This window comes from Hylaeus anthracinus, unplaced genomic scaffold, assembly GCF_026225885.1.
Source record: "Hylaeus anthracinus isolate JK02 unplaced genomic scaffold, UHH_iyHylAnth1.0_haploid 3, whole genome shotgun sequence".
NCBI lineage: Eukaryota > Metazoa > Arthropoda > Insecta > Hymenoptera > Colletidae > Hylaeus > Hylaeus anthracinus.
In genome coordinates, this window is record NW_026535284.1 from 14,968,320 (window position 1) to 14,984,065 (window position 15,746).

Consider the following 15,746-nt stretch of genomic DNA (forward strand, 5'->3'; position numbering starts at 1 on the left):
TCTCCATCCAATTTAATAAAGAAATTCTCGAAGAACAAGTGAAATAACGATGATCTTAATTGTGATAACGCTTAAACAGAATTATCAAACAATTTTTATTTATTCATCCTGTTTTAACGAGGGTACAGGTGTAGGTGTCACCCATTTCTGTATTTTCTTGGACATTATTGCCCGTTTTGCTCAGGCCCAGTCGGCTGAAAACAACAATGCTGTAGAAGAGTAGAGTACTACTGCTAATTTCCGTGAGCGGTCCGCGCAGGAATAAAGTGCAACCTAAAATTCGAATTCAGTACTTGCATGAAAAACTCTATCTTCCAAACATTGCAAATGAAAAACTAAAATATTAAATTACAACAGTGCTATTATTTCGATTTACCACGATGTTCTCTCGAGAGTTCTCAACTACATGTACAACAATTGAGATTAAATGAGAGATAAAAAAAAAAAAAACAAAACAACATATCGCAAAGGCAATCAATTCCACCAAAAATCAATCTAACTTTTGATTGTTTGCGGAAATAATATCAACTATTTTCTTAATAAAAATATATATGTGGCGGAAAACACCGTACCCGTGTCGTCGATGACTTCGCATTTTATCTAAAAGAGAAAAGAAAAAACAAAAAGAAGAAATACAAAGACTAGAAACAATTATTTATGCAATATATGAACAGCTATGATAAAGTAAAAGTTAAGATTCACTATCGTTTCACAGGTAGCACTTAATTCCGGATACCTCGAGCCGTCGAATAAGATATTAGAATGACAAAGAGCCACCGCGTTACCGGTTCCTCGAGCAAAGCGACCCCCACGAGCGAATCGTGCATCCGCTATCACCAAGTGGAAAGACATTATTAGCGTAAAAAGGAACAGGATAATGAAGGGTCCTTGCGCAACGTAAAATACAGATGTATCGATATACACACAGAGCCAGCTAAGCATTCTACGAACGATCGAACCGTCGAACGAGAGAATTCCAAATATACTTTTCAGTCTTTTTCATCTCCTAATACTTAAATCCAAAGAGAATCGGAGACGATCGAACTAACTACTAACCGTATCGACGGCATCCATTCAAGTTTAACCGTAAACAATTAAAGATACAGCTTGACAGTTAATAAATACACCTAATACCCTGCTTAACGCGATAATTCTTTTACATAACTTCGCTTTTAAGATATCGGATTACCAAAAATAATAGTTGCTGGAGACAAAAATTAATGTACATTGTACAATGTACATATGCTGCGTACATATTCGTTTTAATTCTAAGTATATTAGGATATTATAGTACATTAGATCGCTATTAATTCTAAGTATAAATCTCTATAATTCTCTCGTTCCAACGTTTCGACCGATCGAGTCGGTTAATACAATATACCCGCGACTCATTACTGATTACGATTAATATTGTTTCTCGGTCCAGCCACGCGTCCATGCAGCCAAGGACCATAGAACTTCCCGATTCTCTTCGTTTCTCACTTATCTCCCGTTTCTTACAACCTAAACGTTATCTCGATACGAGTTTACATTTATCAGAGTCCAGCTATACTTGGTACGAAACAATTACGATTAAAAACTTGCAAATAACAACACTTAGCGTATCCGATAAAATTCTCGAAAACCGTAGATCGATTTTACGTCCTGTAATGAAATTGAATGAAAAGTCGGGAAGCTAGCATGTGCCTCGACTCTAGGACGGTAGGTCCAAACAATCGCCTGCCTTCAGGCAAGGGACCGATAAGGTCCAACAGCGGTCACAGCTGTGATTGGTTGAAACAATATGTGGCTGTCGCCCGCCATTCTGGGAAAAAATCCATCAACATACAGTTTTATATTTAAAATAAACAAGTAGAAATAACAAGTAGAAAACAACGATGTATAGAAAATACAGAGTACCGCGATAAAGTAACTATTTACATTAACGTTACAGCCGAAGATGAACGCGCAGGCATACAGAGATTATACAAGATTATAGAATATTTTCTAACGTAAATCTTCAAACGAAAGATCTCCCAGAACGACAGACTATGCCTAATCATTCGAGCTTTCCACAGAACGTCTTTATTCGAAACAAGTTGATAATGTGACACTCAATAAATAACAGAACTTCTACATGTCCAATTCTGCCATCAGATTGTCCTGCCGAATCTCGAAACGAAATAACAAGCGCGGTCGGGAGGCAAACGTTCGGCCATCTCTCGGCAGTCTCGTTAAACGAGAAATGCCTCCTGCGCGTATTCCCTACGAGAAATTCCATTTGCCTAGAAGTAAAACGGTCGCGCGAATCGTCTCTGATCGCGGACAAATACCAAGGTTTCGCGAAAACACGATTCGGAAAGACAACCCCTGAAAATGAAGTATATTCATAACGATGCGTAGTTTTGTTTTAGATACGTACACGTGTTGTACGGCGCGGTATGCTGTTTCATATTTTTTCTCGAAGTACTGGTAGAAATCGAGTGAAAGAATAGACAAACAGGGTGCCTACTGAGGTAAACCTTCCGCGCAGAGAACGATTTCACCGTACTCGCGATTTCAATGTCGAACGATTAATAAATTAGAACCGTAAGGATTCATGGTCTCTCGTTTCTTTTATCTTTTAGCTAAATACGCAACTAGCACCGAAAGTCCACGACATCAGTTTCTAGCCTCCTTTTGCACCGTCTTCGCCACACTTTCGCTATACAGTCACATGCCCGATTTCCATCCGTCCGAAAGCATGAAATGTTCTGAGCCTTGGCAACTGAAATCTCCAAGAAACAAACGTTCGATCACCATCGACCTACAAGAGAGTGTTTTCTACAAATATCTTTGTTCTTTTCACATGTTATCGTTTCTTTTTTTTCTTTTTTTCTTCTTCGCATATCAGAGTTAGACCGCATTACATAAATGTGAATGTATTTCAGCGTTCGACGATTTGCATCGTCTCGTTGTCAGTAGACACCCTGAGGAAGTAATAGAACGATAGAAAAGAAAACGTTGGAATAATAGTGGGAAAGACGAAAGAGGGATGAGAAGTTTTCCAAAGGATGGAGCAGAATTTCGTCCGATTGTAGAGTCTAATGTTTAAAGCTTCGGTACGGTTGGAAACGTGACTGAACAAATTACGAACATCCGACAGGAGTATCGACTAAACATTGCGATGATTAAAATTTTTTAAAATGGTATACTCCACGATCGGACCGCCAGTGATTTAATATAGGACAAAGTAAAGAAAATGGCGTGAGTCGAGTGTAGAGAGAGCTGGTGTCGATTTTTGTGAGCACCCTCCGTACTTACCACTCACTCATGCGTCGCCAACATGTTCCTTGCAAAGGAAGAGGGCTTTCTCGGATCGAATCGATTACTTCTGCTTTGTGGTCGATGTATCATCGAAATAATTTATGACAATTTAATGTTATAGATACTTGTAATATTTAATTAACTTTAGCTACTGGGATGAATAGTATCTTCTTTAAAGTTCTTCTATAAAGTTCTAAACGCCACTCGAAGGTGGGAGGATGTGAATTACCGAGCAAAAGCAAAACGACTCGATCTGAAACGTTAACAAAATAAAAGTTGTGGCAAACTAACCTGAGGCGACAGAATGTTCACACTGCGGCTTGCATTTTCATACCTTCTCAACTAAGAAATTCAAGTAACGCGAATGATATTTTACAGAAGTATATTACAAAATTAAGATCCTAAACAAATGTAGAATCTTTACATAATCGATATATACATTTAGAGTAAGTTTACAATAATTTCCTAACAGAGGAAGAGTAAATTCAAAGAATACGAAAAACATTATAAAGTGTTAATCACCGATTTTAATAAAACTTTTGTAATTAGTAATTCTTACAAAAATGTTATTGCATTATTTCCTTTATCGGTGAACATCCATATCGTAAATGTGCTAATAGTCATCTTAAAAACGATCAAGCGTGGAAAATAATTTAATTACGAAACTTGTCCACACCGAAAATTTGTTATACTTGCGCAGTAACTAACAACGAGTGTAGAAAAATAAACATTCAAATTTATTAATTGAAAATCCACATGAAAAATAGAAACGCGAGAAAAAATGTAAAATGCTGGTTTTATATTAAAACCGACGAAAAAATTGATTTATATCGCATTTAATCATCATCTACAGCTAAGTTGTCATGATCTCGTACCAAATTAGATTTCTCGATATGAATTATCGATAAAAGAAACGGTAGGCAAATTTTTGTAACTTTCGTACAAAAGATTCGTAAAAGTCGGTGATTAGTACTTTAGGATGTTCCCGTGAAAGTAAATTCAGTTTCTACATATAATAGCTGCAGTGTGAAGCGCCACCTTTCCGCGATCGCGTCTCTCCAAGAGAACACTGGTGCAGAGGCTGAGAAACAGCGCGTGGAAACGGTCTACCGTAAAATAACAGAATACCGGGTCGTGTAGAAGTTCCTTTTTTCTAGACTAATCAATCGAAAGTTCACACCTTTCGGAACTGATCTTCGTCATTCGTATGATAACGAACAACGTAGAATTGTTTACATATGACTTAGCAACAATACGTCTGTATCAGCAGCTTAGGAGTATCCTAACGGAAACTTTCGCGCTAATACAGTCATCAACAACGCACTGCCATTACGTTTTATAAAACTATAATTTCAATGCTAGATATGTGGATGACAATATAACAACAAAGATGAGTACTAAAGGTTACTCGAAGGATCAAAACCTTGATGCGTTTGTTAGACAAACAAATTTGTCGTACAACATTCGGAATGGCTCAAGCTCCTTTAGAATGAAATTACAGCAGTGCTTTGATTTTGTGTAATCGTGGAGCCATGCAAACGATTGTAAAATTGTTTATTCTCCTTTTACTGGTGCAAAGTCTAAGGAGAACAGCCGACCGTTTCCACTGCACCTGGTAAACCCTCTCAGGCACTGACGTGATGTGTTTTGCAATCATATATAATTAAAAAAACAAAGATTTTGCTAACTTCTTGTAAACTTCGTGGGAGAGGATGCGTCAAGTGCAGCCGCGGCCGATCAACGAAGTGTGTCCACGCGAGCGAACATGTTTTACGCGTGCTTCTTTCTTCTTCTCGATCAGGTCCGAACCCTAATAAAATTTAGGGGCGGGCCCAAAGCACGAAGTGCAGTGGCGGGGTGGGCCCGTCCATGGGAGGTGATCATCTGAAGCGTGGGTGCATCATTGGAGCCAACATCGGCGCACCAGGAAAACCCATTGGGGTTGCGAATGCCGGATGCATCGCGCCTGGTGGTAACGCTCCTATCATCCCTGAAAAAGACAACGCATCGTCAATCAATATAACCGAAAAAACTTTAATCCCACGATCGTTCCTTCAACGTCTTATTTTATTTGTCTCAACAATCTGTAAATAATCATTTATATATACTTACGTCGCGAGAGTAATAGTTAAACATAAATAAATCTCTATGTACGTGTAGTATATTAAATGCATACATTGCTCTCCTCTTTCTGCACTCTGTCTTCCGTTTCTTCTCGACAAGAATTTTGCAGTTTTGTTTTGGAGGCTGCGTAACGTTCAGTAGAAAAGTTACGGAATTTTGAAAGAAACGGTTCATGTGTAAACGTTGTTAAAACGATTAATTCTACAATGTAAGGTTTCCGTAGCGCAAAATTAAATATCAATCCTAATTCATGCACACCGCTGGCATTTCTTCCAATATATTCCGAACTGCTCGAGAGAAGGTATACTCTTCTGAACGGGAAGTTGTCTGACAGCCGACCGATGGTATTTTCTCAAATAAAATTCACAACAAAATTGGTTTTCCTTTCGACAAAAATAACAGAGTCCAACCGGTAGTCTCCTTAACCATTTAACGATAATATTATTTTATATAGTATTTCCGTTTTACTAAATACGAAAGTAAAATAACAGAGAAAGGAAAAACATTTTCATAGCGAAATTGATTCAAGAATTTAAATACATCTCATATCTCCTTCAATGATGTGCTCTTTTGTAAAGTGATGAAATGAGAGAGAGACTCGAGTCTTCTAGGATAATATACACCCGCAAGGGTTTATCATTAGCAGCCCACCTACGTCTATCTAGCAACTTTATCGATGCAAATTGCCAAACTATACGAGGAATTGAGCTCAGCATGCAAAGTGCCGCATATGCAATACAAATCACAACAAACGGACAAAATGTGATACCACACAAAACCTCACACCATACAAAGAAAGAAAGAGAACCGTTAGGTATTTATCTTATCATCTTATGAGCAAATCGCTCGGCTGCCAACCGATCTTCCAAGACACTGCTCCAAAAGCGCTTTCACGAAAAGCAAATGAAGTAATAACATAAGTTTGTAACATCGATATTCCTTTTTTTTTTTCTGATTATTCTGATTCCTGTGTGCAAGTGTTTCGATTTCCAATGATTTAAACAATGTTTGAAGCTCAAATTTCATCGGTATTACTAAATACTTTAACACTATCTAAAGTAAATAGTCTACACCTATCCCGAAATTATTTGTTTATACGTATAGCTCTTACTGGCAACGATCATTAATAATGTACAATATAGGCACAGAGTAAAATTCTGATCGTAATGGTGATCCCCTCATTTGTCGATATTAAATTAGGCACCTTTATCGCACGGTATCAAATATATAAGTGCAATCAGATGTATGTATGAATTGTAAGTATACTGGGTAACGTGAAATCGCTTATTTACTGTGAATTGACACGACTTGTCTAAAATCGTTTGTGTGACACAAAAGCTAAGGCTATGGTGTGAGGGAGATACATTACGTTCGTTCTTGTTGCAAATTTCTCTTTGATCATGATATATACTACGATGAAAACAGTTCCACCAAAAATAATCCCTTCCCTCTTTTTTCTGTTTTGTACGCAAGTACTTTGAAGCATGTGTGGTAAACCTCTCGTTGAAACGTCCAAACTCGGGAGGAATTATGTCGTTTACGTTAGGAAAATCTAATCGATCCATTGGATAGATTCAAGTACCATTAAAGTCTATAATTCTATTCAGCGTAATTACATAATAAACATAAATAACCAATTATTCTATATTCTGTAATTAATGATTAAAAAAAAAAAAAAAAAAAAGAAGACAGTAAACGTAAAGTTTCAAAAATCCTCTGTGAATATAAAGAAGGAAGGGATGGTTATTATCATCGAAATTATGCATCGACTTTTCTTTTGTTAAAATGACAACTTCGAACGACTGTCAGTACCGTGCCTAAGAAGCTATTTCTTCACTACTATATCACAACACCAGGAATTCAAGCTATATAAGTAATATGAAGAGACGGGATAGTAATAAGGTTGGAAAGATAACGGCAAGTGAGTCGTAAGAAGAATATGGTTAAGTGGAGATAGTGAATAAAGAAGCTAATGGAACAGAAAAAAAATTATATATATGATGAACCAGCCGAGCGGCCGAAAGTCGAATTAATTTCGCAGTTGAGCTTTTATCAATTCAGAGAAAAATATATCTATGGACATATATATGTATGTAAGTGTATACACGCACATACATATACATATACATATGCGTTATGTATATATAAACTGTAAATTTCTCTATTAAAATTGAAAAGCAGGCATATTATATATACCGCAATTATAAAAATATAAATCTAGCATAATCGTGCTTCTGATACCGAGTACTCTAGTTTCAAGAAGAGGCATTTCACGTCCAAAGGGTCGTGATGTGTCCAAAATCAAAGTGTGGCTGTCCGGCGTTGAAGGAATCAGAACAGATGCAATATCGTTGGCCGCTCGACCCACCTGCCCAGTGACAATAATATAAATATACAGAAATATATATACGTGTATTATGTGACGATGATAATAATACTAATAATAATAATATAATCATAATAATAATAATAATAATAATAATAAATAAAAGTAATGATAATTAATAAGAATAATAATTTGTGTGTATGTGTATATATATATACACATATTTATACATATATAGCTATATATATATGTATATATAGGCCATGTCACCGCATGCTAATTGCTAAGGACCAACCTTGTTGCGCTTGTATAAAACATAGTTTTAGTAACCAGACTGGGTTCGTTTGACACTCACCAAGGAGTGACTGGGCACCCTGCAAACGCACCGTTAAAGCATAAACGTACAAGACACGCATCAATTTTGATACACAGGTGAATCCTGTGTGTGCCGTAGTATCTGTACAATCATACTTCTTTCTTCCTCTTTCTCTCTTTTACACTCTTGAAATTTAAATATCTTATGTGCCTTATTATAACACTTCCCCCTAAGTCTTTGTCCTCTGTCACTATCATTCATACGTAACGTAGTTCTAGCCGTCGGGCAAATCTAATTTGTTATTAGGGGTCGGGGCAAGGGGCTGCTCGGTAGTGGATGAAGTGCAAAGGTATATTATACTGCATTTGTCACGTTAAAAAAATGAAACTATACTTATAGCGAATGAATCGAATATTGTTCAAGATTTTTGGATAAACTCATTATTGTCCAAAGTTATCTCCCTAATTAGGATACTCTGAAATCTCTTTACATTAATATCAATGTTATTATTTTAATGCCTAACTAAAAATATACTGCAAATATTTTATGAAGTATACAATGTATTATCTAACTTTAGCGTTTAATTCTAAAATTGTAAATATATATAGATATGTATGCGTTAATGTGTCTAAAACAAAAGATTTTATACGTAATTTTTATATTGGCTTCAGCAAAAACTAAACGTGAAACCATAGAAGTGATATCGATGAAAATTTATGAATATTTACCGAAAAATTTGTCGAATAAGATATAGAAAACGGAATAGTTTTGGGTTTAAACAAAATTGAATCGCACATTTATTTAATCATCCTCGATAGTTTCAGGTTTAAATACTGGCACGAGCACATAAAACAATTTTAAATAATTGAAATATTCACGTTGATTAATGGGTACTGCGGGAGTGCTCTCATTGGAACAGAGTGAGCATACAAAATAATAGACACTTACCTGGTGGCAGGCCCATGGGGGGCGGTCGCATCATGTTACCTCCATGAATCAGAGCAGGTGCAGCTAGAGTCATAGTAGGCCGCATAAGCGGTGCCATCAGAGCAACTGAACTAACAGGCATTGCAGCCGATGCAGGAACCATGACTGTCTGTGGAGGTCTCTGAAATCTTTGTTGTTGTTGAAGAGCATTTAATGCAGCTTGTTGTCTTTGCTGCTGATCCTGAAATGCAGCAGCTGCATTGGCAGCTGCAGCTTGCTGCTGCTGCTGCTGCTGTTGTTGTTGTTGCTGTTGTTGTTGTTGATGGTGCTGCTGCAAAGCAGCAGCTTGTTGACTAGGATCAGTCTGTACAGTTCGAGTTTCTTCAGTTTGCCGCCGTTGATATTTTGGAAGTCTTGCTCTAATTTCCTCCTATAATTTTCGTTTCGTTACTTTCCGAATTCAATGGAAACATATAAATAATGATTGATCAACTTACTAAACTAAGATCCTCTGGTGGATGAATGATTTTAATAGCAGCACTAGTAGTTGCTATAAGATTTACTTTTTGATCTGTTCCAATATTATTGCTAGTGGTGGTATTACTATCGGCATTAATGTAAGCAGGGAATGTTGGTTTAATAGGTCCTATAGAACCACCAGCTATTGACGTAATTGGTTTAAAATCTGTGCCTAGAGGAGAGGTCACAGCTGTAGACGCAGCTGTCGAAACAGCCGCGGCACTTGGAAATAATGGTCGAGCTGGTGGAATAGATGCACCTGACACCGGTGGTTGTATACCTGGTGGCATACCTGGCATTCCAGGCATCATGCTAAAAAACAAACAAAAATTCATTAGTTCACTCTTGTATGCCTTTTCTCCTTTTACAATACTTATAAATTTAAGAACTTAAAAAGATTGTATTTACCTAACTTGCATTAAATTAATATCACAAAAGTTATTCTTCTTTCACGCTGTCTGCTTTTAAAAGAAAAAATTATACATACCCAGGTCCCATGAAAGGTGGACCTACATGACCCATAGGTCCCATCATATGGTGCATAGGTGGTGGGAACTGCCCCATTGGTGGCATACCCGGATGAGCGGCCATACCTGGCATTACGCCTTGCATCATGTTTGAACCTGTAGGCATTGCCCCTGGTGCAGAACCCAACAAACCCTCTGGCTTTGTCTTTTTCCGGACAGGTTCGTCTTCGCCAGAGCTCGGCGAACCAGGTCTGCCTCCATTCCTTTGCCTTTCATGTTCTTTTGCATCATTTGGCGGTATACCTTCCATGCCATAAATTTCTATTTCAATATTGCTACGATTTGGCAAAGAATTAGGTACCTTATCTATTGCTTCTTTATGTACCTAAAAACATTGAAATGATTAGTTTCTTTTATACTTATCTCTATACTTGTATAATACCTGAACAAAAATCTGTAAACATTACCTGCATACAGTGTATACTAAGCCCTGGCCCTGTGTAAAGCTTTTTGTGACAGATATGGCATTTGAAATGTTTTGCTTTTTGATGCTGAATGAGAATCTTCTCATCTTCAAATTCTCTATTACAATACCTGATCAAATGTATTAAGGAAATATACAAATATAAATATATACTTTTAGTATACTTATATATTGGTAAATACATATTACGTATTTAGTAAATGAAGAGAAAGCAATTTACACAGAAAATTTGAAAATTATAAATTAAAAACTTAAAACTATAGTGACCACAGTATTTGTTAAAATATATCATATGAAAATACCAAGCTTTGACCAAATCAATTTATTAGTACAGGTAGAGAAGATTTAGATATAAAAAGAAATGTGACATCAAGAAACTTAAAAATTTAAATGGACAATATCATTTTAACCTTACATATATGGCAATTGATGTAAACACAAATGTCTTCACAGTAGATTTTGTTTCATTTAAAGAAGCATACATCACTCATGATATTTATTCGCTTAGATCACTGTAAAATTATTGGATAATACAAATCTGATATAAACCCTACAATACAATTCAATAATGTAGTTATATAAGTTGGATAATAAAACAATAAAAATGACTCTCCTAGTCACATCTAGGAAGATACTTTCACAGTTGGCACATACCTTTGTAAATTGGTTTTAACGGATTGACTATGAGCAGTTATATATATTCAATGATTAAAAAAGTCTTCCACGCACAGTATGCACCGATATCGAAGTTGACTGTGCTCAAAACAATGAAGCACAAAATTATTGTCACAAATCACCAATTTGTTGGTCATATGCACTCTTTGCATAACATGCATTACAATTACACGTATTTAACTAAACATGTAGATTTTATACAAAGCACAAAAACCATATTAACACAAAACAATATCAACCAAAGTAGTGTTCAGTGAAGTTTCATTCCATTCCTTTATCCTTCTTGAAGTAATATCAGTTGCTCATTTCAAAAAACTTTTAAAACAGTAAAAGTAGCATGTACTATATCGACGAAGTTGAAGTAAAGCGTGTCGCTTCATAAACGAATCGTTTTACGACGGTAAAAGTATTAGTCGGTTATAGTGGCTAACGAAATATCGATTTCTCAAAGAATCGGCCACTTTAACCCGTCATACACATTAAACGCATTTGAAAAGAATATTCTACGATGTGATAGCGATCTTCGAACCAGAAAACAGAGTACGATAACAGAAACGGTACAGTAGTTGATACGTTGTTGGGATATTTTCGATCTGACTTTTACAAAAGCAAAATATATTACGACCGTGATTTATGATCTAAAAATACAGTTACGTAAAGTATCCCTTAACGAAGGGTGTTTTGGAAAAGGATACCAACACCAGGGTCTCGACTGCTTCTTCTTCTTACGTCCCATTCTATTCTGTCGGCTTTTAACAATCGAGGATTAGCAAAAATATGCTAATTAATGCTTTGCGATACGTAATGAGAATTGGTATATCAAACTAGCTGCACTGCATACACACGTAAAAACCAATAACGCAAAATGGCGACTGCATCTTTTCCGTGTTTGACGGAAAGAGCTGTAGCCAATAGGATCGCAGAAAAGTCACTAGGTTCATTCGCATGGTTACATCAAGATGGACATAGTAAAAATTCAGTAAAATACTGTATAAATACTACTTTCTAATTGAAATATTACTATAGATATTATTTATATAAAAATCAAAATATGAAAGAGAAGATGTATTATATTATATTATCGTTTTAATAGGAAAACTATTTTATTAATGATATGTAACAATACCGCAATCATTTTACATCCTAATTTCTAATACAAGCTTTAAGTGCTGTACTTGGATATTTTATTGAATACATAATATATTTCGTAAAAGTGATTACATCATACATAAACATTTGTGAAAATATGTTAAGTACGGACAATGTATTTACAGCAAGGAATGAATCAATGCTATAAACAAAAATTATTTGCGAGAAGGTAAATTAAATAAATGAAAATATATGTATATATTAATAAAAAAATACTAATATAGAGATTATCATCTACAATTATGTCTTACACATCCATAAACTTTAAAACAATAATTTTAACACAGTTGCGATATTTGGAAACTTTCAAATATGTAGAAATACTTTATAAACAATAATAGACCTCTGTTAGCTACAAATCCTTTGTTTTAATGGAAGATCACTTTCGGGATCACTGGATTCATTAGTTGGAATACATCCTTCTGAATCATCATCAGAAGAGTGATAATCTTCTGTATCTTTGACTTCTATTTTCTGTATCTTTTTGATCTACAAAACAAATATATTATTACTTATAATAATAATTTTTGAAAGTAGAAGATAAAGGAAATTAATTTGATTATCATACTTTTTTGCCATTGTTGGCAGGCCTTTTGGGTGCATTAACTTTTGGGACATACTTATCAGCTACACCTTCTACTCGTCTAATGTCAAAATCTTGATCTACTTTAGTTACTGTTTGTAATCTTTGCTCCTCTGATGTTACATATAAATCATCTGGTTGGTGATAGCTGTTATGCACTTCATATGCTCTTTTACTACAGAATAAGGCAGCACATACTGTGCATTTTATTAAGTCTTCTGGGACAGCTTCTCTCTCTTCCTGTTAAATGTATAAATAAAATCAACCTCATAAATATAGTATAATTAATGTTGAAAGGTTTTGTTTAAAAATTCTTTATCATTTTTATCTATATTGATTTACTTGAGTATGAGCCCGTTCCAAATGTTGTTGTAAATTGAATTTTATAACATACTCAGCACCACATAAATGGCAATAATATACACTGAGAGCATCGTTCATGGAATTCACTTTAATTTTATTGCTAGGAGGTGGTGTTGCAATTGGTTTGAAAAGATGTACCATTCTATGAATAAAATATCCTATGAACATGGTATCATAACACAATTTGAAAATATTTTAAGCATTAGACTTGACAAAATATTTCTTCATTGTACCTCTTATGTATAGAACGATAGTGATAATCTAAAGCTTTTTCATTGTAGAATAATACATCACAGTCTTCACACTTCCTGTGTTGTTCTTTCCTTTCACTTTCAGATGAATCATGTGATGCTTGGTGATTATCCCTGTGTGTCTAATTAAACAAATAAATAACTTAGAAAATTAAGATAACGATATAACTATAATCTGCAAGGGGAGAAACGTACTTTTAAAGGAAACTGCATTCCACAGTAATGACAATAAAATTTTGTTGGTGAATTGGGATGGACTTTAAATCTATGCCTTATAGTTGCGGTGATTGAATCAAATGCTTGTCCACACATATCGCACTGGGTATCAGCTTTTTTGTTGGTTTTGACAGCTCTGCCACGAGTATCTATTTCTTTGTTGGCATGCTTTCTGCATAATGAATTTAACTTTTTACATACAATACAATTTCTTACTCTTAAAATATTTTTTTATTTGTTAACTAAAGTTTTCTAAAAAAAGTTCCTTTATTTTACTTCTGTTGTTTTTGTAGAAATAAATGATTTGAATAAAATTTAAAGGAAAAACAAAAACATTACTTATTATCTCCACTTAAAAAAAAAAAAGAATATTATGATAATCTGCAGTCAATGTTTTATAAAATCCTGAACTTTAGTTTTGTTTGAACTTTTTGAGTTTTCAATTATTTATTCTACATACAATAATACTTTTTTCTCCTTACTTCTATTGATGTGATGTTCATTTCAACATTTTATCAAAGAAGATCCAAACATGAAGTTAAAAGATTTGACAGAAATAATTAAACACATGCTTGCACTTTGTATTTCATGACAGTACATATAATCAATCTTGTTTTCAAATAACAATGCGAAAATTCTATCAAATAATTTTTAATGATATTTCAAATAATATATTCGACATTATAATGTCTAAAGAAAGCTGAGGTTTAAAATAAATTATTTATTTCTAAAAAGAGTGATAAAATGTATCAAAAAAATTATTATTATTTATTTTTATCGTAATATTGATTTATTATTATTGTATGTTACTACTATTTCAATAACCCTGACGTGAAAGCATCTATTAGAAATGAAAACAATTGTAATAGCGCGAATAATTGAACTCTATCGGTAATGCAGCTGAATGTTATGATTAGGATATGAACTATTTGAAATCATTTTTATCGACTACACAAATTGTGTGAGAATAAAAAAAAAATTAAATAAAGACGTGTTTAAAGGACTTTGTATTTTATGAAATCGTTCACATAATTATAAATAAGATCAAAGTAAATAGCATTTGTTAGTACCTAAAGTGTGCCTGCAGGGCTTCCTTCGATTCCAATTTCGAGTCACAGAGAACGCACTTGTGCTGCCTTTTAGCACTCATTTAAGCGCGAATTTCTATTTCGGAAAAACCATCAGATATTTACCGGACGTTTCTACGCCAGATAATATAACATACAGATCCTTCGCACCGTACAATTCAATAGCAATATATGTGTGTTAATCGATCACGATTCGCAACGATGCAACTTTGTTCTTTTAAAACATCGTTGCTTTTTAATGTACACGGCATTCATTCACGAATAAATGTTAGAAATTTCATAGAACTCACGTTCGTGAAGAAAAATCAGTTTTCGGCCATTTTATTGTGTTGAAAGTCGCGCCACCTATCATCTATCAACAACGCAAAAAGTACGAAACAACTTTCTTCACGGTGGATTCATGTTTTAATTATTTTAGATTCTAAAATTAAGAGATGAAATCGCCAGGCAATTTTAATGTAAATATTGATTTTGCATTACAGCAATTAAGAAAATAAAACATGTTTGAGATTTATAATACGATTATATAAAACATGTATCTTTAATTCTTCTTTCAAAATACATAGCTTGAGTACGAGAAAATATAAAAACTGTAACGTAGATCATAGAATAGATGATAATGATTTTTGTTTTCAAGTTAAATATCTAGGGAGCTACTAACCTGCGCTAGAACTGTGCGCAGAATACAGCTTATTGCATTGACTGCGTTCGGTTTGTTGTAAGCAACGCTTACAACATTGATCACATATCGGTCGTCATCTACGTATTAAGTTGATAAATATTTGCACACTTTGAAAATATATGTACGCATATTGTTCTCCTTCAATTTTATTTAATGTTACATTATTTCTTGTACACTCCTAATGGATACCACTGTTCAGAAGTAATATTTAATAAAAATATAAGTAATTAACAGTAATTTAAAATTTACGTATAAATAATAAAAATAATAAAAAATTAGGAAAAAATGTAA

The 15,746-nt window shown here is 34.4% G+C and overlaps 2 protein-coding genes across 6 annotated transcripts; both read right to left on the reverse strand.

Annotated features, from left to right (window-relative positions):
* Positions 1-81: 81 nt before the first annotated feature.
* On the reverse strand, positions 82-12,013 carry LOC128893712 (BUB3-interacting and GLEBS motif-containing protein ZNF207-like). Of its 4 annotated transcripts, none has more exons than XR_008461396.1 (7): positions 11,819-12,013; positions 10,432-10,558; positions 9,985-10,349; positions 9,476-9,809; positions 9,000-9,408; positions 4,974-5,275; positions 82-273 (listed from the first exon to the last, which is right to left on the reverse strand). XR_008461396.1 is itself a non-coding variant. In XM_054154901.1 (7 exons), exons 1-6 carry the CDS (start codon positions 11,857-11,859, stop codon positions 7,680-7,682), a joined length of 1,374 nt encoding a protein of 457 aa, XP_054010876.1. In that variant the 5' UTR covers positions 11,860-12,013; the 3' UTR covers positions 4,507-5,275; positions 7,651-7,679. The 4 variants fall into 4 exon arrangements, 3 of the variants coding, with proteins under 3 accessions (XP_054010876.1, XP_054010874.1, XP_054010877.1); XM_054154901.1 differs by lacking the exon at positions 82-273 and adding an exon at positions 7,651-7,777 and having other exon boundaries at positions 4,507-5,275; XM_054154899.1 differs by lacking the exon at positions 82-273 and having other exon boundaries at positions 4,507-5,275.
* Positions 12,014-12,471: 458 nt separating this feature from the next.
* Positions 12,472-15,114, reverse strand: LOC128893716 (zinc finger protein 33B-like). Of its 2 annotated transcripts, none has more exons than XM_054154907.1 (6): positions 14,756-15,114; positions 13,665-13,857; positions 13,452-13,591; positions 13,198-13,360; positions 12,841-13,095; positions 12,472-12,761 (listed from the first exon to the last, which is right to left on the reverse strand). In XM_054154907.1, exons 1-6 carry the CDS (start codon positions 14,833-14,835, stop codon positions 12,621-12,623), a joined length of 972 nt encoding a protein of 323 aa, XP_054010882.1. In that variant the 5' UTR covers positions 14,836-15,114; the 3' UTR covers positions 12,472-12,620. The 2 variants fall into 2 exon arrangements, with proteins under 2 accessions (XP_054010882.1, XP_054010883.1); XM_054154908.1 differs by lacking the exon at positions 14,756-15,114 and adding an exon at positions 14,168-14,688.
* Between the last annotated feature and the right edge of the window lie 632 nt (positions 15,115-15,746).